The 25763-nt window shown below is 34.9% G+C and overlaps 2 protein-coding genes across 3 annotated transcripts; one reads left to right on the plus strand and one right to left on the minus strand.

Annotated features, from left to right (window-relative positions):
- Positions 1–3015: 3015 nt before the first annotated feature.
- On the plus strand, positions 3016–6784 carry LOC120076479 (squalene monooxygenase SE1-like). Its single transcript, XM_039030319.1, has 8 exons — positions 3016–3515; positions 4115–4226; positions 4335–4509; positions 5012–5180; positions 5340–5558; positions 5643–5918; positions 6011–6289; positions 6383–6784. The coding sequence occupies exons 1-8, from the start codon at positions 3270–3272 to the stop codon at positions 6497–6499; spliced, it is 1593 nt and encodes a 530-aa protein (XP_038886247.1). The 5' UTR covers positions 3016–3269; the 3' UTR covers positions 6500–6784.
- Positions 6785–13365: 6581 nt separating this feature from the next.
- On the minus strand, positions 13366–16313 carry LOC120076612. 2 transcript variants are annotated; one of them, XM_039030489.1, is made up of 7 exons: positions 15809–16313; positions 15379–15420; positions 15105–15233; positions 14328–14569; positions 14075–14111; positions 13895–13952; positions 13366–13792 (listed from the first exon to the last, which is right to left on the minus strand). In XM_039030489.1, the coding sequence occupies exons 1-7, from the start codon at positions 15947–15949 to the stop codon at positions 13710–13712; spliced, it is 732 nt and encodes a 243-aa protein (XP_038886417.1). In that variant the 5' UTR covers positions 15950–16313; the 3' UTR covers positions 13366–13709. The 2 variants fall into 2 exon arrangements, with proteins under 2 accessions (XP_038886417.1, XP_038886418.1); XM_039030490.1 differs by lacking the exon at positions 14075–14111 and having other exon boundaries at positions 13741–13792.
- Positions 16314–25763: the final 9450 nt, after the last annotated feature.

Consider the following 25763-nt stretch of genomic DNA (forward strand, 5'->3'; position numbering starts at 1 on the left):
CAAAATAAAATAAAATTAAAATTTCCTAAAAAAATAAATGTAGAATATTTTGTGGTGAATTGAAGTAAGGATGGTTTTTTTTTTTTTTTTTTTTTCTAGAATAGTGATGTGAGTATAAGAAAAAGATTAATGGTTTCTTTATGCAAAGACATTTTGACAAGTCATCTCCTTTGCAGAGAGGTGTTTTAGGAAAAGATATCATTGGTGAAAAAAAAAAAGGCTTGTAGCTAACTATTAATTATTAAAGGAGGATATAATGGAAATATGATTAAAAATCAAGGACAACATAGGAATGTGAAAATTCTCCTACTTATACTCTCTTTTAGTATAGTATAGATTAATTATATTTTTTCTTTGTTAAAATTATAGTATTAAATTTTCATCGACATATCAATATTTCCATTGATATTTCTATGTTTCCATGGGTTCGATATCGACATGATGGGTTAATCAATTTTCATTATATAGTAGAAAAATCCATAAAATATAAATAAATAAGCAACAAAATGTCACTAATGTAAATATAATATAAATAATAAACATGTTAACTTGTTTAAAAATCATAAAATGTTTATTTACTAATTTAATTTTTTTGAATTTTTTTATAATTTTTCTAGAAATATCCATCATAATCGACATTTTATCAACATTTTTATCGAAAATTTCATAAAATTAACACATCGATATTTTCAAAAACTTTATTAAAATTAGTAGTTAAATTAGTGAAAATTAAATAGATGATATAATTTAGAATATTAACGAAATTTAGAGTCTAAATTAAAAGTTTAGAGCGAAAATGGTACAAAGTGACAAGTTTAAGGGCAAAGAAATGGTTCTTTTTTCAAATATCTAAATTTACAACTAATTAATAAAGTTTAAATTTAAATACTTAAATTTAAATACTATTTTTGTTTTTCTACTTTCAAATATCCAAACTTCATCCATATACTTTAAATAAATTTTGAAATTAATATTCATAGTTTATTAAATTTTATTTTTCTAAATAAAAAGTCTTTATTAATATTCTCTTGATAAATTGTGAAAATATATTCACATAGTGCATTTTCTTGCATGAAAATTATTATGATCATTTAGTCAATTTTAATAATAATTAACTTTGAATGACTAAATCGAAGATTTATTTAAAATACATAAACTAAAATTAGACAATTGAAAGTAAGAAACTAAAATAGAATAACACTCAAAATACAATGACCAAAAGGATATTTTAGCCTTAAAAAAAAAAGAAAAAATTTCAAGGAAAGAAAAATTTTCATACTATTTACAGAAAAAAAAAAAAAAACACTGATACACATCGATAGACTTCTATCATGTCTATCATATAGTATCAATGATAGACCTCTATCAGTTTCTATCACTAATAGAAGATAATGATAAACTTCTATTAATCTCTATCCAAGAAGATTGAATTTTGCTATTTGTGTAAATAGTTTTCTTGTTTTTCTATTTTTGAAATTTCCTTCAAAAACCATATTAACTTTTACACATAAAATAATGTTGAATAACTTAATTAGTATCAAACGGTAGTAGGAGCCAAAATAACTATAACTCAATTCTTCATTCTTTGGATGCCTAATATATAGCAACCAATAAAGTTGTGGTGTTCATGCTTCATCATGGTCCCCCATACTTTTAGAGTCATAATCTATTATTTTCTTATGCGGTTGGAGGGCAGAGGACCACTAATAATTAATTTACTTGGATTATTTCAAATATATGAATAGCAACTTTGCAATTTTTTTTTTTTTCGCACTAATCGTGTCATTGAAGATATTTATTTTGTTTTATAAATCCGTGATCATTTCTTTATCTAATTAATATGCTTATTTTTATTCTCCCCTTACAAATTTCCATCCAAAAGATTTTATGAAACGAATAATAAAACTTGGAGGTAAACTTGAAAAAACTTATTGGAGAAATCTAGTTTTGCATTTTAATGTGAAGGGTGTTTTTTTTTCAGACTCTCATCCATATATGTTTCAAAACATTTATATGAAAAAATTGGGGTGATATTGCAACTTTTGTAATGAGCATAACTATTTTTTAAATAAGAGACAAAATTTATGGAATATATTTATAATTTTAAAAAGTTTAAAGACTAAATTTATAAGTGAACCCTCTTACTATCTATGTATATATTACAAAAGGTATTGGAGAAATAATCTAAATATAATATAATTGATAATTTTTTCTTTACTCCACAGAAAACGTAGTAGATCCCTCGAAATAAAAAGGTAGGCCCCATTTGATTACTTTTAGTGTTGGTTACTTATGTTCTACATTTATACTGACACATGAGCCCTATATCCAATTTGATTGATGAAATAATGTAATCTGATTAATGAATAAAGAGTAATCAATCCGATTGCGTTTGAGAATTACGTCCCATCGTTATCCTTATTGTTGTAGTTGTCGTTACAACTACCATTATTGTTACTGTTACAATTGAAAAATGATCAATTTTGACATTTTTGCTGTTACAGTTACTGTTTAGCCGTAGAGGTAGAGGTAGAGATAACGATAATAGTAAATTTGACAAAATTAATAATTTTAAGTAAATGATACAATCAAAATCAACTCAATTACGTTTGTGATTCAAGTTCATTAAATTTGATCCATCAATAAAATTTCTTTACAATTATACCAATTTTCATTATGGTTTAATAAACATGACCTTAGTTCAATATGAAGTGAGAGATTCAGGTGAACCTGCTCAGTTTTCCATATGCAAGGAAAACTATAAAAATATTCCAAAATTATATAGAAAAAGACAAACGATCAATTTTCATCCAACAATAATTAATCTTATCGATCTCATTCAATAAATTTTCAAATAGAGAGAGTAATGGAGAAATACTTCATTGTTTCTTGAGGTTGGAGGTTATATCTCGGGTCCATGTAATTGTTTGTACTAATTACTAAAAACAAATAATAATAATTAATTAAGGAGAAATGGGTAGGTAATTAAGCGTCGTAAGTTACTATTAGACGCAAACATTTTTGAGTTTGTAACTAATTAAATCCAAATCCAATGCGACTGTTGATTGAAAGAAGGAGACGGCAACAATGTAATAATGTATGGATGTAACTAATTTAATCCTCTCCGCCTCACAAATTCTATAAAACCATCATTTCTTTTTCAATTTTCACTCTCCGTAACGATTTTTCTTTGGTCGTCGCTCTCGCCGCCGCCGCGGGGATCTCCCCTGAGGTTGCTGTGATTTGCCATTCTCTGTAACCAGGAAACAATGGTGGATCACTGCGCCTTCGGCTGGATCTTGTCCGCCCTCTTCGCCTTCGTCATTGCCCTCTCTTTCTTCCTCGCTCCCAGAAGGAATCGCCGAGTAGAAGGAACCCATTCCACGCCGAGGAGCGACTGTCTCAGAAGCTCTTCAACCACCAACGGAGAATGTAGATCCATCGACGGAGACGCCGACGTCATCATCGTCGGAGCTGGTGTTGCCGGTTCCGCCCTTGCTCACACTCTCGGCAAGGTACAATCGTTTTTTATCGCTTTTTTTTTTTAATTATAAAAAAAATAATAATTAATTATTCGCTTTAGTATAATTGATATTTGATTCATAGAAACCCCGGGAATAAAAGAATCCATTGCAGATTTATGAATTATTATGGATGAGAGGAAAAACAATGGAAAGAAGAAAGAAATTAAAAACTTCTGGTTGTAAATTCCTCTTCCATGTATGCTGTAACCAATGGATGATTGCTTTTTCTTTCTTCCTCTCTTATTGGTGCAAATATATAAAATTAAATTTTTATGCAGCCACTTGTTGATTTTTATAATGGATAAAATCACTGCTTCGTATTTTGATGCAAAATGGTTTTGATTATTGCTGATCGAAGGATAAGGTCCGAATTTATATTTTAAATCTTAACCCAAAACCCAATTTATTTATGTATTTTATGTGATTGTTGTTCATTATCAATCACTCTTTCAAAAGTCAACTATCATTTCAAAAGTTTGATAGTTAAATTTAAAAGAAAAGAATGTTTATATATATATATATATATATATTTCCCTTTTTGTAATTTTTACAATGGAAGCAAAGCAAGCTGATGAGATCAAAACTGGTAGGATGGTCGTCGAGTTCACGTGATTGAAAGAGACTTGACAGAGCCTGATAGAATCGTTGGTGAATTATTGCAGCCTGGGGGATACCTCAAATTGATTGAGTTAGGATTGCAAGGTATGCAATTACCCATGGCAATTTTTTTTTTCCAACTCGCTTCATTTCTTTCTTAAAAGTACAAAATATTCATCAATTAATTTAGGAAAGCAAATGTTTGTAATACAGATTGCGTTGAAGAAATTGATGCACAGAAGGTGTATGGCTATGCCCTTTTTAAGGATGGAAAGAACACTCGACTTTCTTACCCACTGGAAAATTTTCACTCCGATGTATCTGGAAGAAGCTTCCACAATGGACGCTTCATACAGAGAATGAGGGAGAAGGCTGCTTCACTTCCCAAGTATGTTCATTTCGTCTTGTTTTCTTCTCTTTGAATTCATAAGGAGGTTTAGTTAAACTATTTTATACATGTAAATTTACCATTAGTCCGCAACCCATCAGCTTAAACTTTTGAGATAGTCAGTGATTTAACAGTTTAACCTTAATAGAATGTCCCATGATCAAATGTTAAATGTCAATTTTAGTCTATTGAAGTAAAGATTTTGTGGACGGAGTGTTTTGACAATTCATGTCCTTCTGAGTTATTCTGTGATATGAAACATGTGGTCTTTAAACGTTAGGGATTTTATTGTATTGTTAAGCAGATTCGGACAATATGAGGTTGAAACTAATGTTCACTCCTATGTAAATGGATTTAAGACAAAATTTTGTAGGTTTGGGTAAAGATAGAGGCAAATATTCACCATTGACACTTCTGTATTTCTTGTGATTGGAATAATGAATAACTACCCTGGATTCACACATCAATGAAATTTTTTACATGCTGTTTCCATTTCTTGTAGTGTGAGATTGGAGCAAGGGACAGTTACTTCGTTGCTTGAAGAAAAGGGAACGATCAAAGGCGTGCAGTATAAGTCCAAAAATGGTGAAGTAAAAACGGCATATGCTCCTCTAACCATTGTTTGTGATGGTTGCTTCTCAAATTTGCGCCGCTCTCTTTGCAACCCAATGGTAAGGAGACTTCCATGGTATGCCAAAATAGACATTTTCTTTTCTCTTGGGATTTGAGGGCTGCAGAATGATTCTAATTACATTTTGCCAACTGCACGAAAACAGTGAATAAGTTTTTTCAAATTTCGAGCTCTTTATCTGCTCTTTTATCTTTTGCAGGTTGATGTTCCATCTTGTTTTGTGGGATTGGTTCTGGAGAATTGCCAACTTCCTTTTGCAAATCATGGGCATGTTGTTCTCGGAGATCCTTCTCCAATTTTGTTTTATCCCATCAGCAGCACCGAGATCCGTTGTCTGGTTGATGTTCCTGGCCAGAAGGTTCCTTCTATATCAAATGGTGAAATGGAAAAGTATTTGAAGACCGTAGTAGCTCCTCAGGTACAATTTTTCAATAGTCCCAACTTCATGCCGAACTATGTTTTCTAGTGCTCTGAACTGATGACTTTACCATTACTCATGCAGGTTCCTCGGGAAATACATGATGCATTTGTAGCTGCTATTGAGAAGGGTAATATAAGGACAATGCCAAATAGAAGCATGCCTGCCGCTCCCCAGCCGACACCCGGTGCCTTACTAATGGGTGATGCATTCAACATGCGCCACCCTCTCACCGGTGGAGGAATGACAGTAGCTTTGTCTGATATTGTTGTGCTCAGGAACCTCCTGAAGCCACTGAAAGACTTGAATGATGCACCAACTCTCTGCAAGTATCTAGAATCCTTTTACACTCTGAGAAAGGTATAACTTCAGTTTACATTGATGGCAATCCTAAAAGCCATTTTACCATAGGCCGTAAGTAAAATCTCTAATATATTCGTCTCAAACTGCAGCCAGTGGCTTCTACAATCAACACATTGGCAGGGGCATTATACAAGGTCTTTTGTGCATCACCAGATCAAGCAAGGAAGGAAATGAGACAAGCTTGCTTTGATTATTTGAGCCTTGGAGGAATATTCTCAAATGGACCTGTCTCCTTGCTTTCGGGATTGAATCCTCGCCCATTGAGTCTTGTTCTCCATTTCTTTGCGGTGGCAATATATGGAGTTGGTCGCTTACTGCTTCCATTTCCTTCTCCGAAAGGCATCTGGATTGGAGCAAGATTGATCTATGTGAGTTTTGAACTAACAAAACACCATCATTTCATAATTTCCTCTTAGACAAGTAATGACTAATGGGAAATGAATTGGGTTTGTTTGTTGTAGAGCGCATCAGGAATCATATTTCCAATAATAAAGGCGGAAGGAGTTAGGCAGATGTTCTTCCCAGCAACTGTTCCTGCTTATTACAGGAGCCCACCAGTTTTTAAACCCATGCCATGAAAGTGATGAAATACATGAAGGATCAAATTTTGGGCATTGTTTGTATCATATCTGAGGAGGAAAAAGAGGCCTTAAAAGGAAGATAAGTCAAATTTTTTGTTGTTAGATTTTGGTTTCAATTGTTGATCAATAAAGCTGTGTACTTTTGATCTGGAGCCAGGAGTGTAAATATTCTTAATTCATTTCAAGAACCCCCAATCACTTATGTATTGTCAAACTGCCTTGGGAACAATGTAATAGAGTAAAGAGACTTCTTTTTGTTTAATTGGTAGTATTCTAAATGCATAATATTGTGCCCTTTTTATTTATTTATTTATTTTTTTTTCTCCATTTTCCAAATATATTATCGCACATAATCAAATACATTGCTAAAACCACATAGCGTTGAGAGTTATTTGATGGCAAAAGTATCGAAAGAAAAAAAAGTTGTTAGTTTCTTAATTAGATACTTAGAGTTTTTATTATAAAAAAGATGAAGGAAATAAGTAAATGTAAGATTGTTAAATCTACGGGTATTCAAAAGACACTATGACTCGAAAAAATCGACCAATCCAATTCCATCCGTATGATTTGGATTGAATTGAATTCAAATAAATGAAAATTTGGTAAGTTGAGTTAGTTGATGGGTTCATCTAAAATAACCTAAATTAATCTAAACTTATTAGTAACTTTAAAACATATATTTTTTTTTTCCTTATGATTCAATTATATATACATGTACTTATTAAAATTTTATTTTTTTTGAACAATTTATTCTCCAATCATTCCTGATTTAAATAGATAATTCAATTAACTTGAATCAACCTAACCCAAATGTTTCACGGTTAGGTTGGGTTGGATTATTTTTTAATTGGGGTTATATGGATTGAGAAAATTAATCACCCAAACAATTGGATTGATTATTTCAATCCAATCTAACCCACAAACACTAGAATCATCCGCAAGTCTCTTCGAACCAAAATTTTGGTTAACTTAACACTATTCTTTCCCGGTTTATTAAACACTTGAGAATACAAAGAAATAAAAATAGGAAAATTATTTCAAATGACAAAACTACTGAAAATATCTACAAAATAGCAAAATTTTGAAATCAATCGATGATAAACACGAATAAATATTAGTCTATCCTAAAATTTTATATTTTGATTATTTTTTTCCTATTTGAAAACGGCCCTACAAAATACTTCCCTTCTTAAAAAAAAAAAAAAAAAAAAAAAAGGCAAAATATAAAATGCCTCTAAATTATAGGATAAAAATGAAAGTTCTCAAGTTTGAGATATATTATTGAAACTTGTCAAAAAATTCAGGGGTATTTTGTATAATTAAAATTTCCAAAATGAACCCTTTTACCAAGCTACAAGTACTATGACATCCAACAGGAATAAATTTAATATGGTACTGAGAACTCTTTTAGGGTGTGTTTGGTATGTGATAAAAGTAGAGAGTTGAGTTGAGTTGAGTTGGTAATTATTATCTGAAGAGTTAAATTATCTGGGAAGTTAAATTGTCTGTGTTTGTTGTGCAGAGTTGAGTTGAGTTGGTAATTATTGTCTGTGTTTGTTGTGCAGAGTTGAATTGAGTTGAGTTGGAGGATCTGATGCAGTTTTTTTGTGAATGGGATTAGTTCTATTTTTTTCTGTTTGTTTTTTTTATTTCATTCTTTTATTTTTATAGTTTTATGCTTTGCTATTGTTGATTAATTTTCAAATATACACGTATTTTCTCAAATCATTTATGACATAAACTGGACAATCTCAATTTGTAGAACATAATAGATTATTTTTCATATATTCTTTTCAAAAACTGTAATAATTCTAATTCTCCTCAATCGGTAAAACATATCAACAAAATATTTTCATATTGCTACTCAATTAATTGGTATATTGTATATTGTATGTATATATATTGAAGGTATATATATTTCATATTGAATGTTTGTATGTATATATATCCAAAAAAATTCACAAAATATATGTTCTTTTCGATACTTATAATATTAGTTATATTTACAAATACAAAAAGTACATGTTTTCAAGTACGCAAAAGTTATCATTCTTTTCGACATGACAATCCACTGTCCATTTGCTGTTATCCAAAAGAACTATAAACAAAATATAGGGGTGTGGTCAGTCTACATGTTTCTTCCTAGTAGACGGAGGCAGTACCTCTTCCGTGCTTGTTCTGGTACTGAAAGGAAGCAATCTGTCTTCTGAATGTCTGTGACAACGAGGTCAATAAGGGTGACCTGATCATCCTCATTCAGGCCATCAATGTTGTATATGGCATTTACTACTTCCTTTCGACGCCCGAACTCCAACTCATACTTCTTCTTTTGCCACGATGCAAGTCTACCCATGTGTGTGCTCTGCATTTCAACAGTCGATCTCATGATGTCGATCATTTCAGCTTGGAATGATGACCTCTTCCTCTTACTGCCTCGAGATGACTCGGCAGGTACACTCGCTCTACCTGTAGATTGCTCTGCTGGCTCTTCTTCTATTTCATCTTGATTTAATGGTGATTCTGTCTGGCAAACCTCAGGGGTGTGACAATCCTGTGATCCAAGTCGAATCTCATCTTCAAACTCTCTGAATGCATTCTTCACCATCACGTATGGGTCCTCACTTGATTGCCCTACTGCTCTGTCTTTCCCAAATACGGTGGATAGGTCATCGTAATGTGGGAATGGCTTGTTCCACATCCCCTTCGCATTGGGATGACTCTGCATTAATACACATACACATTATTAATATTTATATTATAACACGTATTCGTACATTTTTTTTTCTAGAATCTTACCCGAACCCAAAGATCGAAAATCTCCCTTTCAACCTGGACACATTTGAACTCCTCGTTCCAGCCGAACCCCACTGACTTAACATCTCTGATACTGCGTTGTATTGTTTCTTCAGACTTCTCACCTTGCACTTAATGGTATTATGATTCAATGCGCACCCGGGCACTTTCTCATGCAGAATTCGCTCCAAGTGTTGTAGGTATCCTGGTTGAAACGTCCCATTATCGAACCTCCAACCGGTCTCCACCAAATACAATAGAGCTTCCACCAACTTAGCGTCCTCCACCTTCGACCATACGTGTTTAGACCTCTTACCATTACCTGTCATTATGCTGCATACATACGTTTGTTGAATGAAAAGATGCTATAAATTAAACACATGCACAAACAAAGGATAAACTGCTGAAATTATATGTTCCAATTTAACTTGTTCACACAGAGTCTTGGCACAAAATATTTTCACGACATACTTGGAATGTTCCATAATTAAATTCCATTTAGTAGTAAAAGAAAAGTAAGCAATGAACATTGAATAATCAGGCTATTTCGACCGCTAAGTCATCCCTGAACTTGGTCCATTCCTCTAATGATTCAACAAATTCAATATGATCCCCATCAAGACCAACTGATGCAGAATTCTCCTCATCGGGCACGTCAAGCATTTGCACCGATTCTCATCTCCCTTGTGATCAAGTTGTGAATAAGGCAACATGCAATTATTGTTCGACATTGGACTTGTAGTAGGTAGAATGATTTTCCCCTAAGAATAGCCCACCGCCCCTTTAGCAACCCAAACGCTCGCTCGATAATGTTTCTTGCTGAAGAATGTTTCATTTTGAAAAATTCTCTTGCAGTTGTCGGTGCGTTTCCTGCTCCACGCCAATCGGAGAGATGATATCGTTTCCCTTTGTACGGTGCCAAGAATCCTTCAACATTGGGGTATCCAGCATCACATAGGTAATAGTATCCTATACACGTTTCGAAATGTCATGCACATGTGTTGTGGCAGGTATGCATGTTTAAATAACGTATACGGTTATTATAATACCCTTTGGAACCCTTAATCCGTAAGGTCGTGAAACCACATCCCTAAGAACCCTTGAATCGACTGTAGACCCTTCCCACCCTGGCAAAACGAAGACAAACTCCCCATTTTGATCACACAACGCAAGAACATTTGTGGCAATCTCTCCATTTCTTGTCCTATATTGAGGTCGATCGACAACACTAACATTCACTTTAATGTATGTCCCATCAAACGCACCTAGACAATTCTGTTTCTCTCAAGTGATCAGAATGAATTAAAAAAAATCTATCATTGCATGCATATTTATGACGTATTCATATAAAAAACTGAGTACTTTTTGTACCTGAAACCACTTCCATCTTCCATCGGTGAATGTATTTGTGATCGGTTCTGGTTTTCTTAACAAAACAGTGTGAAGTTGAAAGACTGCCCTAAGAACTGTGTTGAAATATTTCGAAACTCTCACCAGACCTCGAAAAGTTTCTACGTACCACTCGATTCTTGACATCGTGTGCAAGAATGTGTAGAAATATCACAACCATCTCTTCGACATCCATACATCTTGTTGGTTCCAAACAACCAGTCGACCGTAGCATATTACATAGAATCGTAAAGGTACATCTATCCATTCGGATGCTTTCACGACATGTCAAGTCACTCTCGTAAATTAGGCGAAAGAAGGTTAACTGCCTAATGTAGTACCTAGCATATGTCGGTTGTCTCTCTATCCTTCGGTAGTTGTTCAATAACGTGGTTAGTGATATAAACAACTGTATTTGAGAGTGTGAAATAATTCTCATGATCAAAAAGAGGTCTTCAACCGTATCCATCTTTATAGGGAAAAGGGATACACAAGTTGTTCCTGAAAGGGTAAGGTATTTGGCGGATTATGTTTCATGATTAAGAAAGAATAGCAAACGATGTCAAGCGTCGGTATTGGGCATATTGGGTTATAGTTTAGATTTATGGTGTTATTTCCAATGTATCTATAATAATCTAAAAATACATGTTTTCAAGGGCTTAGTGGGTTTTTTTTTCCTAAGGATAGGGTTGAGGGTATTTTAGTTAAGTCTTTTTAAGGGCCTAGTCGGTTCTTTTTTTTTTTTTTTTTTAAGGGCCCAATGTACCTATAATAATCTAAACTTGTCATAATCCTAGTTCCCAGGACAACAAATTTTCACCGAAAGATGTGTTAAAACGATGTATATAGAAAAAAATATGCATTTTTCCATATTTTCAAAACTTGGTAAACCGATTGTATGAATATTGGTGTGCAATATTTTTTTAATTCTTATGTCACCGATTAGAAACTATATTTTTCAGAAATTAAACATTGGTTATAATATTAATACCATCGTTTCATTACAATTACATAATTTATAAATAATAAAAAAAAAAAATCAATTTTGATTGTGAAACGATAGTAAGACATACTAAAATTAATCCTGAAACTAGCTTGATAATAACACACCAAAATGTATAGAATATGATCTTATTGAAGCTGAAAAAAAAAGAAAGAATTGAAATGAACATATTATTAGATTAAAAAAAAATTACATAACAGTACTATTTCACCCATAATTCATAAAAAAAAAAACTTGAGAAGTATCAGAGGAGGTGAAAAACAATAAGAGCGAGATCCTCCTCATGAGCGAGATCGTATTATTAGATAAATAAAATTACAGTACTATTTCACCCATAATTCATAAAAAATTTAAGAAGTATCAGAGAGCGAGATCCTCATTGTTTTTCACCCATTGAAATGAACTTATTATTAGATAAAAATAAATTACATAATAGTACTATTTCACCCCTAATTCATAAAAATTTTGAGAAATATCAGATGAAAAAATATAATGTCGCCAACCATTAATAAAAAAAATGTGTGAACTAGTATTTCAAAAAAAAAAAAATGTGACCAACAATTAACAAATAACATATTTCCATAAAAAAGATTAAAAAAAATAAGTCCTAAAAAAAAGAGATACTTTGAACTTCAAAATAACAAATCTTCTCAAACTAATTAAGAATTATTTGTGCAATTAGTTTGGACCCCACAAAAAACACAAAATATTGATAGTTAGATTAGAAATAAAATAAAATAAATTGAACTAAGAAGTAACCAACAAAAAAATAAATTGAACTAAAGAGTAACCAACAAAAGGTGGAAATATAATGGAGAAAGACAGTGGAAATATAAAACGTACGAGTGAGAAGTCATCTATAAATAGAAGAGGGAGAAAGAAGTGCTTGTTGGAGAGAGTTGAGTGCATTTATTAAAGAGTGAAATTAATTTAATCTCATTAATTAAAGAGTGAAATTAATTTGAGTGTTAGTTGAAAGTAAGTAACAGCCATGGTAGTAAAGTCAAGTAAATACAAATAGTAAAGTCAAGTAAATAGAAATAACATATTTTCATTAAAAAAAAAAAAAAAAAAAAAAAAAAAAAAAAAAAAAAAAAAAAAAAAAAAAAAAAAAAAAATTTTTTTAAAAAAAAAAAAAAAAAAAAAATTAGAGTGAGATTCTCCTCATAAAATTAACAAGATTCGACCCACATTTCTAGCGAGATTTCCTTCCAGAGCGAGATCCTCATTATAAAATTAGCGAAATTTACTTCTAGAGTGAGATCCTCATCACAAAATTAGGGAGATTTAGCCCACATTTTTAGCGAGATTTCCTTCTAGCAAGATCAGATTTCACTTGTCCAGGGTTGAAGTTCCAACTTATGAACAACCCTTTATACATATTGTTTCCAAGTTTTTCTTTGTTTGTCGTGTTATGTATGTCGAAACTTCAACCTACGACAACCCTAATATGCATATTGTTTCCAAGTTTTTCTTTGTTTGTCGAGTTCTCAACGTTCGACCTCTACATTAATCCAATTCTCAACCCTCGACTTCTAGTAAAACAACAATATTTCTCTAATATAAAAGATCTAACATTTCTCTAATATAATAAGTTTTGAAAACAACCATATTGATATAAAAAGTACTAGTTTTGAGGGGATAAAAAAAGAGAGTTTTGAGTGGATAAAAAAGGGGATTTTAATAACCCATAGATTTTCTTTATGGGCTTAACAAATATGGGTAATAAATATCCACCCAACTCAACTCAACTCAACTCATATCCATTTATCAAACACCCCTTAGTGTGTTAAGCAAAAAGAAAAATGTTTGCCGTGCCTGCGTGATATCACGCCCCTATTGGAAAAAAAATATTAATACATGACCCACTCTTATTTTGCTGTACTATAAGAAACTCAATTTCTCGTAATAAATACATGATTAACGAAGGGAATTTCAGCAAAAAAAAACCAATAATATCTCATACTATTAAAATGGTTCCCGGAGCTCCAAACCATAGGCAACTATCAGTTTTGTTAAGTCTTATGCTCTACTGTTGTTCTTTCTTTCTGACTTTATGGCCTCATAAGATGTCATCACCTCTTTGAACTTGGCCTCAGCAGCTTCTGCAACACAATGACCATTAGGGGTTACGGTAGAAAAAAAAGATGAATATTTAGAGGAGAGAAAAGAAAAGCATGATGCCCAATCATCTTCTATAGTTCTACCTTTATTATCCTGGTTCTGATCTGGATGAAACTGCTTCGCCTTGGATTGGAATGCTGTCTGTTACCATGAATGGATAGTCCAATTCACAACCAAAGCCTTGAATAATAAACTAGTTCAAAGAAACAGACGACTCTAGTACAATAGTAATATAGGAACGCATATAAATTTAAGGAATATACCTTAATCTCAGCATCTGTATAAGGTGTTTTGCGACACCTGTAGCAGACATGTAAGACACGATGCCACTTTTAAGACAGACAATTTAAATTAAATCCAAAGGACCAGAATTTGAACGAAATCTCTCAACATAGAAAAGAGGAATAGTGCCGGACGGAATGAAACCCGATTGGTAGGTTTAATCCTAACCAAAATTGGAGGGAAAGAAAAATATCCATAATTTAATTGTAAGCAATGTTAACACACTAACTTCACCTGTTGAGACCCAAAACTGTATAATGATGAGATAACAAGTAACTGGGTCTGTCTCTTGGAGTTTCCCTGTAATTATTAGTGTTACTTTGCTCTCTGTAGAACGTCTCGGCCTTCCAATACCAATCATCTCGCTGGTGATGTTGATGATACGCACCAGGACCATTTTCTCTCCAGCTTTCGTAGCCTCTCTTGTATTTGTTCCTCTCTCTGTTGAAAACATTCTGCATGCGTCTTATGCGCTCCTAAATTAAACAGTGCACAGTGAGATCCAATCAGACCAAGAGGAAAAGGATGAGGCATCCAGAGTTCACAGTGAGAAAGAAATAAAATAGAGGTTTCAAAAAAGATAAGATAAATCATGGTGAGACAAAGACGTTGGAAGTTTTGAATGCCAAGCGTGTGGTGGTGGTAATGGATTGAGATGTTTGAGGATAGTTTCAAGGTCCAAAGCTCAAACCAAAAAATTTAAACAATTTGTTTCGTCCTGGAACTAGCCTTGGGGATTAAAGGGGTAGGCCATTAGAATAATGCAAGGAGCAGTGTCCCCAATACCTGGTCAATAAACTTGAGCTTACCCAACAAGGGTCAAATGAGATTCTGGCCAAAAAAGCATCACTAGAGCTTCTCGTGAAATTTCAAATTCAAATTAACAAAGAAAGCAGTATAAATTCCAAGGTTTTCATAACTTTAAAAAATGACGGAATAACATTGGGAGACACTATACACTAATATTTCTGCACGAACAAGGAAAAGAATAAACAGCCATGGAATTCTTACCACCCTCTCCATTTCTTCTTCATACTCCTCTTGCAGCCTACGATTATACCTTTTCCATGCTTCCTCCTGAAATGATGTCCGGAAAGAACGCCCACTTCCTCCACCCCATGATGATTGTGTCCTGCTCAACTTTTGTTAACAAAATTAACTTATCAGCTAACAGATGTCAAGTGTATATGTATATCGCCAAATCCTTCCCTTCGCTTCCTTTTGTTGTTGTTTAACGAGTTTAGAAAATATGAAATAACAAAATCAAATGTAGTCACGCATATACCTGAGTATATACCCAATCAACAGTTCTCCGCAGCTGACCAACCTGCCCAAAAACAACCAATGTCAAATTGGGTAATCCAACAGCTAGTCGATTAAGCAGTAACTTCAAGGAGAGAAACTACTTGATGGAACTAGTATCCAAGTATACCAGGGAATTCAAGCAATCAGCCCATTGACAAATATACTCAACTACAGAGATTCCTGTAACTTTTTATCATTCAGTATTAATTAGGGCTATCGTGTCAGTTGATAACAGTCAGGATGAGTTCAATAGCATATACTGATGTTATCCTTCTTATTCAATGAAATTTGAATAAAGCATTTAATTATAGATCGAAATTCACATTGCTTATCACTATTCAAATTTCTCTTTTAAAGAAATGGAATCAGCAATAAGTGGGCTAAATAACGAAAAGTGCATTAAAACTCACGGCGAGAGTGGTAGCAGAGGCACCGATCAGACCGAAAAGAAGAATTCCCCAGAGTTTCATGTCCTCCGCTTTCTCTTGGTGCGGTGTTCTTGGCGATTGCCATTGATTACCCTTATCCGGTTTTCCATTGTCGTCGGTCATCTCCTTCGGATGTTAAAATTCGCGTTCAGCTGATTCTAATAGCAGGTGTGGTCGGAACTCGAAACCCTAGAAGCATGATTTAGGGTTTCTTTACCCCCCTCGTATTTTCAATTCCGCTCTTTTTCCTTACCAACACCGCCTTGAGAAACAAACCCTCCTCCCAATTTGATTGTGACGGTCTTTAATGGCTTTCTCTGAGATTTCAGAAGGGGTTGATCGAAAATCAAAGGAGAAGAAACGAAGATGAAACCGAATTCGGTTTTGTTTTGAGACTAAACTTGTAGAATCAAATCAACGCAACCGTTTTGTGAGGACTATAGACTACGAGTCGGGAAACTGAAAAGAACAGGGACATCAGGGGAAAATCTAGTGTTGTATTAATATATACTTTTTCACTTTTAATCTATATAGTTTAAATTAATTTTAAATTTTATCACAAAAAAGTATCTTTCAAGCAAAACAAAAAAAATTGCTGATTCTTTAGGACATTATTTATTGCATCCCAATGCATCAATCTTTGGGTATCTTTTTCTACTATTCACATAAAAAAAATTATTAAAATACTTCAAAAAAAAAAAGCAAAAATTGCCACATGACAAATTAAGATAAGACAATTTAGTGAGATGCACAAAAGTAAGTATTTTTCATTTATTTATTTTAAAAAACAAATTTACTTTATTTGTTGATTGACACGCTAAATTTGAGCATACTTCAAATGATAGGAATTCATTTTTTTTACTGTGAATTTGATTGACATTTAGTTTTCATTTCTTCAACTCCAATGTATTGAGTTTAAAGTTGTATATTCGATTCTATAGTGATGTCGTTCGTGTAAGTATCATGTCAACCCTTCTCTCATGACGATGATGTTCATATAATAATAGCTCATTGTAGCACAAAAATGCCTCGAATGATGACATATTTTGAACCAAAAAAATATTTGTTCATAAATTGTGACGTGGGGTTTCATGTTTTGAGGACGTTTGTCCATCTGTCATGGATTGAGTTATATCTCTAGAGTAACCTTGTAAGTTAGAGAAGAAGGTTGAACAACTATGGGTATTTGGCTTCTTGTGTGATTGAGAGAGGGAGGGAGAACTTTTAATTTTTTATTTATTATTATTATTTTATAAAATAAAATTACTCCATGTGGCAAATGACAAAAAAGTTTAGGTAAAAAACCTTTTTAATATATTTTTTCGAAAGTCGAAGGCTAAAGTGCATCTTCTAAAAATTTAAAACTAAGAAATGACTCATTTGGGAAAACTCAATGATGATGAGGATCCAGAAAGAAATGAAGCTACGGCCATAATTAACCTAAGCAGCCCATTAAAGCTGGAGTTACTTGCTCAAATAGCAGCCCATTTAAGAATGGGCCGAATGGTTTCATTTCACGTCACTTAGGATTCCAGCCCAATCCCACTCCAAGCCCATATTATTCCATACATATATAACCTAGGATTGACAAGAGAAATAACAAATTTTAAAGTTTCATTTAAAAAAGAGCAAAAAAGTTTCAAAATCATAGAAACAGCAAAACGAATTTAAATAATAATTAGTAAATGATCAAACTATCCTAAAAACAACTAATTAAGTCCAAACGAGAATGCAAAGATACAATCTTCAAAAACAAATCGAATACCACAAATATACTATATCTAAGCATTCCATAAGAAAAAATTAAAAATCACCTCATATGATACTTCACACTTCCGGTTGTCAATAGGATGCGCGCGTGCGGGGAAACCTACAACTAGGTGGCAATGGTCGTCAGAAGCTTATGGGTGTTTACAAAGATGGACTTCCTTCAAGGTGAGAGTAAAATTGATAAGTCATTGTTGACAATTGAGTATTTGAAGATATTGCAACATTTAAACAATGTGACTAGATAAGGATAATCCGTTAAGGACAAGCTTAGAAACCCTATTAGATTTAAGATTGTGTTTGACTCAATCCCAGAATGTCATTGTTGAAAATGGTATTCAAAGCATAAACAAAGGTAAGAAGCACACATGCAAATGATCAAGGCTGGAGGTTCCAGCCTTGATGGGAATAGTCGTGAGAAACTAGTTGAGACGATGGAATTCAAAAGATTGTTGAACCAAGAGTGATAGGCATGAGATTGAGAAGAAGAGAGAGATTTGGGGAAGGGGATAGGACTAACTAAAAGAGAAAAGAAGATGAGACTTATGAGTTTTTGTTATTTTATTTTATTTAGATTGTTGAATAATATATATTATTGTAAGAAATTGCAAACAATCAATATTTGATCTTAAAGATTTAAAAAAAAATGAAATATAATTTTTCTCTTAATCCTCTTATATATATATATATATATATGTATATACTTTAATAATTTTCTATCTTAAATTCAAAATTTACGAATTTCAAACTTTTATCAACATAGATTCAAAAATTTTAAATCCAAAAATTTCAACTGTGATAAGAAAATGTATAAAAAAAATTTGAAAGAATTACATGAAACTAAATTAAATCAAAAGAAGGTTACAATGTGATAAGAAAATATATAAATAAATCGAAAAAATTAAATGAAATCAAATTTGATTAACAAAAGATATATTTGAATATATATTGGTGGAGAAAAACCAGGAAATCATAAAATTCTCTTATAATTCAAAATCACAAAATATGATGGCTTATAACCTCACATTAAAACTACATTGTATGCGTAAATGTATATTTTTTTTTTTAGAATAAGTGATATTATTATACAACAACAAGGGGGATCCCATAGCCCGGAATCAAGGCATCAAAGCATCAAAGCACGAGCAAAGACAGGGTAACAAACCCAAAAACAAAGCCTACAAGATAAGATTAGAACAATACCAACACAAAAGAAACAAACTCGCAAACCACTAGAGAGAGCCATAAAAAGAAGAAAAAAAAAAAAAAGAACAACGGAAAGTACAACAAGAAAAACATTTGAAATACACTATAAAAGACCAAGAAGATCAACCCGCCAGGAAGAAGCACGAGCAAGAACCGTAGAGACCATAAGGTGAACCAGAGCTAACACCGACCTCGGTCTACTTCCATGCAGTCCCCGATTACGTTCTTGCCAGATGTAGAATATGGATGCTGAAATAACTTACTACGCACCCTTTTTACCCGAAACCCCCACTCGACACAACCAACTCAACTCCACATCCCAAACTTGCCACCCCATGCCGATGAACCCAACTTTACGCAACACACTAGACCACAACCTCTTTCCCAAACCCGCACTCAAAGAATAAATGATCTCGTTGACTCCACACCTCACCACACAGAAGGCACCCCCTCTTGACAACACACCCCAACTCCTCAACCAATCCCGCGTACCCAACCTGTCTCTCACAGCTAACCACGCACAGAAGGAGTGGACGCAGAATACCACCCCCCGCTCATAAAAATACCAGCCCAAAGACACCTAGGACGACGAGGACGCAAAACTCTCCCACGCACACCTAGCAATAGAAAACCGACCACTCGCATTCGGTACCCACACCCCAATAATCTCCCCCCCCCCCCCCCCCCCACCCCTCGGCCCCACTGCCTGAATAAGACCCCAGATCTCAAGAAGCTCCCAAGACACTGTAGGCCAACTCCAATCTTCCTCGCCAACCTAAAATCCGCCAGCACAATCGTGCCTCCAAACTACTCCCTGCATCATAATACCACCGTAGACCCGATAAGAATCCAAAATCACATCCCCCAGCAGCCAAAGATCCCACCAAACAAAACAAGACTGACCATCGCCAATAATCAAACAAACCAAATGCTTGAATCTATCTCCATTTCGCAATATAGCCCTCAAGCACTAAGACCTCTCAACCTCACTCCGAATAGCCCACAAAGACCGCCCACGCAAAACATAAGCCTCCACCCACGCCACCCATAATGAACCTGATTTAATTAAGATAAGCCAGAACAACTTCATAATAGCAGCCTGGTTCCAAAATGCCACATGTTTCACACCCAACCCCCCCTCGCCAACGACAAGCACACCTTATCCCACGCCACCCGTTGCACCTCCCCTACTCACTGCACTACCCCTTCATAAATAACTACGTAACAGACGATCAATCTCATGAGTTACACATGCAGGCAACACGAAGATGCTACCAAAACACCTGAAAGGATTGTAAGACAGACCTAACAAGCTGTAACCTCCCAACAAATGAGAGAGACCGCGTTACCCAACTCCTAATACGAGCTATAATCCTCTGAATCAAAGAAGCACAATCCTCAGCCCTCAACCGACTCGCCAATAAAGGTAAACCCAGGTACCTAACAGGCAGCGAACCAAGAGAGAAACCCATAAACGTAGCTAGTTCCTCCGCCTCCCTGGACTTCACACCCGCAACAAACATGGAACTCTTTCCAAATTAGCAACTAACCCAGACAATCCGGCAAAATCTGCCAGGACCTGCCTCACAAACTCCAAAGACTCTTTCTCAGCTGCACAGAAAATCATCAAATCGTCTGCAAAAACCAAATGAGTCAAGCCCACACACTCACACCGATCATGGAACCTAAACTACACCGGAGGCTTATTCAACAACCTAGACAAGACCTCCATCACCATCACAAACAAAAAATGAGACAACGGATCCCCCTGTCTCAACCCTTTCCTACCAGGAAAAAACCCCTCAAGGGAACCATTAACCATCACAGAGAATATAGGCGAAGTAACACAAGCCCTCACCCAACTAACAAACTGAAGGGGCGTACCTATAGCCAGCAACACACCAAACAGAAAATCCCAATTTACCGAATCATACGCCTTTTGAAGGTCGACCTTCAACACACAATGCGGCTTCCCTCTGCCCTCCTTATAGCCCCCCCACAAGCTCTTGACACAATAATATGTTTTCGAAAATCGACCTACCCGGAACAAACGCAAACTGGTTACCAATGATGAAAGCAGGCAACCACAACCGTAATCTCTCAGCTAAGATCCTTGAGATACACTTATACACAACATTGCAACAAGAAATAAGACGAAACTCCTCCATACGTTTTGCTCCCTGCCTCTTTAGGATAAGAGTGATAGTAGTAGAATTAACTCCACCAGGTAGGTAACAGGACTAAAAAAAATTCAGCATAGCATCACATAAATCATCCCCAACCACATTTGAAAACCCATCAGGCCCAGGAGCCTTCCCAGACTTCATCGAGAATAAAGCCTTCTTAATCTCATCCCGACTCACTAGACGACCAAGCGCCTCCACTCTCTCCTCGGATAGTTGAAATGCATAATATCCCCAATTCGGGTAGTAAGATCTCTATACCCCACTGGCTGAGTAAACATCCCCAAAAGAACTCTACTGCCACCCCTACCACCATGTCATGCACCGTCTGGTGAGTCCCCTCAGCATCCACGACCGTAAATAAACCACTGCAGCTGCGTCGAGAACGAACACAACGATGAAAGAAAGTTGTGTTCATATCACCTAACTCCAGCCACCTCACCCTGGCCTTCTGTCGGAGCGACGTCTCCTCCAATCTTGCCACTGACCAAAACACCTCAGTGGCCCTAGCTGCTTCTGCACACACCGACTCCGAATTAGGATCCCTTTCTACCTTCACCTGAGCAACCTCCATAACCTGCCTAGTCGCCCTCACCTCATAAGCTAACATAGAGATACGCCTCCCAAACGAAGCACGTAAAACTTTTTTCACTACCTTCAAATTTCACACAAAACTAACCATCGGGGACACATCCTCAGACCTTCTCCACACTGACCTAATAGTATCAATAAAACCCTCAGCCTCCGCCCAATGCGAAAAATAACGAAAAGTGGGAGGCGGCCTACTCTTCGTCTCCTTTGTAGACACCAGAAGAGGGCTATGATCAGAAATTCCCTACTGACCAACCCTAACCTCCGAATATGGAAAAGCTACCTTCCACGTCTTATTAAACAAGCAACAATCCACGGGCGTAAGATACCATTCCCCTAAATTTTACTAGTCCAAGTAAACCAGTTATATGTTACACTCAACTCAACCAAATCTGCCTACAATAATGCCCCATCAAACTCTCCATCTCCCTCAAGCTAGGGCAACCACCAAAATCCTCCGAACTACTACGAATGACATTAAAATCCCCCAAAAAAACTCCAGGAAGCTATCACAAGACACACACATTCATCAGCTGAGACCATGTTCCTCCTCTCGTTCACATGATTAGAGGCATACCAACACCGATATGTACCCTAGCAGTAGATACAATATCCACTAAGGTCCCAGAAATGAACTGATCCCCACTGACATTAATAGAAAACTGATAGACACTCTTTCGCCATATCACCCAGATCCTCTCAACTCCCCGCAAACTATAACTATATTTTAGTAATAATATATGCATCTCAATTTTTTTTAAAAAAATAATAATATAGGAAAAATTATCCTCGAGTTTTGAAGAATATGTGCATTTGGTCCTTGAATTTAAAAATAATACCTTTTTAGTCCCAAAATTTATAAGAATAGGTTTATTTGGTCCTTGAGTTTTTCAAATATAACTTCTTAGTCTCCAAGTTTATAAAAATAGGTTTTAAAGGTCCTTGAAATATTTTTTATTTGATTTTTTTTAAAAAAAAGAATTATATGATATTTAAAATTAGAAAAAAAAAACTAGTTTTAGAGAGGATATGATTTTTTTAAATTGTTTTTCTAATTTAAAATATTATATCAGTATTTAAAATAATGGTATAAAGTTATTTTAGAGACTTTTTAAACTATTTTTAAAAAACTCAGGGATTGAAAAGGTATATTTTGAAAACTCAATAACCAAATGGGTCTATTCTTATAAACCTAGGTACTTAAAAAGGTAAAATTTTCAAACTCAAGGACTAGGCACACATATTCTTCAAAACTTGAGACTAAAAAGGTATTTTTTTTCAATGATATATCATGAAATAAAACGTGAATATTTTGTATTAGATTTGTGAACAACAAAGATGGGAAGAAGATAAAACTTTAGTAGTTTATTATTTCTCATAAGAGGTGTATACATCTTTTAATAATGTAAAATACTAACAAAGGGCATTAACATAAAAACTAATTAACAGAAAATTTAACTAACATCTTTATATCTAATATCCCCCCTCAAGTTCGACAATACAAATCAATGATACCTAATTTTGGACAATATAGAGAATTAAGCAGGAGCAGCAAGGGCTTTTGTAAACACACCAATTAGTTGGCATTTAGATTTGACAGGTAGAAGCTTGAGAGACCCATCATCAACTTTCTCTCCAATAAAATGATGATCAAGATCTATATGTTTGGTTCTCTCATGGAAAACAAGATTGGTAGCAAGATAGACAGCTGCTTGATCATCACAAAAGACAATAGAAGGTTGAATAGTAGGAACACATAAGTCTTTGAGCAACGATTTTAACCAGATAAGTTCACAAGTTGTAGAGGCAAGAGCTATGTATTCGACTTAGTTGAGGAATGAGAAACAACACTATGCTTTTTAGATTTCCATGAGACGAAAGTATCCCCTAAAAATATGCAAAAACCAAATGTAGATTTTCTAGTATCAAGACATGATGCACAGTCTGAATCTGCAAAAAGTCTTCAATTGAAAATTCTTCGTTGGTGATATAATAATGCCTTATCCTGGTGAAGATTTCAAATATATCAATAAATGGTGAGCTGCTATAAGATGTGATTTGCAAGAATGATCAACAAATTGACTAAGTTTGTTGACAGTAAAGACTATGTTTGGCCGTATGTGTTGGGGTTGATGCCGTAAATCTCATAGGACCTTAGATTTTGTAATTGTATTGTACAAACATTTTATTTATAATAAATTATTTGATGTTTTATTTCAAAATTAGTTGCATTAATTATAAACCAATAAACTAACATCCAGGGTTATCTTGTAGTTTAAAATGTATGTAGAGACATACGGGTGGATCATGTTTAAGTGATAACCTAAATGGTCTATAGTAGATAGAGAAGGCTGGATACTTTATTCTGGTGACACTACGAGTATGACCCATTTTGTAGGTGTTATAATTATTGTAAAATGCTACAAATAATCTGATCCTGATCATTCTTGTAGAGACATGTGAGTGGGGATATTCTTTACAAAGTAACTTGTATAAGACCGAACCACAAAATGTTTAGTCTCATTATATAACGTCATTCATAATAAAGACTTACATTTCACCAGGATGACCATAAGTAACATGACCTGAATCCTGAGTGAGTTGTGAACTCCTGCCTATACTCGTGGTGGAGAGTATATGGACCTCTAATTCCAGAACTATATGATAGAACATGGGATTGTGTCCCAACTCTCGGCCCCTAGTACAACTCAGCAGAATGGTGTATCAAAAAGGAGAAACAGGACATTGTTGAACATGGTTTGGTCTATGATGAGTTATGCTCATTTTCCAGACTTGTTTTGGGGTTATGTAGTGCAGACTGCATTCCCTTGAATAGTGTTTCTGAAATACCTTTTGAGTTATGGAGAGGCCGTAAAGGTAATTTACGCCACTTCAGGATTTGGGGCTGTCAAGTACATGTATCTAGCTACTAACCCAAAGAAGTTAGAACCACGTTCGAAGGTTTGCTTCTTTGTAGACTACCCCAAGGAAACGAGAGGAGGATACTTCTATGATCCGAGTGAGAACAAAGTGTTTGTTTCCACTAATGCTATCTTTTTGGAAGAAAATCGCATGAGAGATCATAAGCCACGAAGTAAGCTCGTTTTATATGAGATTTCTAGTGAGAGTGAGACTGCTGAGGGTTTAACAAGAGTTGTTGAATAGGCCGACAAATCAACAAAAGTTGTTGAGGTTGGGATGTCTAGTCAACCAGCTCAAGAGTTGAGACTGCCTCGACGTAGTGGGAGGGTTATAAACCCACCAGATCACTACATAGGTTTGACTGAAGCCCAAAACGTCATTATGAATGATAGGGTTGAGGATTCGTTGTCTTTTAAGAAAGCAATGGAGGATGTTGACAAAGATGAATGAGTTAAGTCCATGAACTAGGAAATGGAGTCTATGTACTTCAATAACGTCTGGGAGCTTGTTGATCCACCTGATGGGGTAAGACCTATTAGGTGTAAGTGGATCTATAAGCGAAAGAGAGGTATAGATGGAAAGGTGCAAACCTTTAAGGCCAGACTCGTGGCAAAGGGTTATACCCAGGTTGAGGGAGTTGACTATGAGAAAACTTTCTCACCTGTTGTCATGCTGAAGTCTATCCAAATTCTTCTGTCCATAGCCACATTTTATGATTATGAAATATGGCAAATGGACGTCAAGACTGCCTTTCTAAATGGTAATCTTGAGGAGACCATCTATATGACTCAACCAGAAGGGTTCGTCGTTCCAGATCAAGAGCAAAGAGTTTGTAAGCTTAATAGGTCCATTTATAGGCTAAAACAAGCATCTAGATCTTGGAACATCATATTTGACACTACTGTCAAGTCGTTTGGTTTTAACCAGAACGTTGATGAGCCTTGTGTTTATAAGAAGATCATCAATAGCTCAGTAGCTTTCCTAGTACTATATGTGGATGATATCCTACTCATTGGGAATGATGTAGAGTATCTGACTGACATTAAAGGTTGGCTAACTGCCCAGTTCCAAATGAAAGTTTTGGGTGAGGTATAGTATGTTCTTGGGATCCAGATTATTTGGGATCACAAGAATAAATGATTAGCCCTGTCTCAGGCATCATACATTGATCAAATATTGATCAGGTACAGGATGCAGGATTCCAAGAGGGGTTTGTTACCCTTCAGGCATGGAATCGTTCTATCTAAGGATCAATGTCCTAAGACACC

This window comes from Benincasa hispida, chromosome 4 (genome assembly GCF_009727055.1).
Source record: "Benincasa hispida cultivar B227 chromosome 4, ASM972705v1, whole genome shotgun sequence".
NCBI classification, from domain to species: Eukaryota; Viridiplantae; Streptophyta; class Magnoliopsida; order Cucurbitales; family Cucurbitaceae; genus Benincasa; species Benincasa hispida.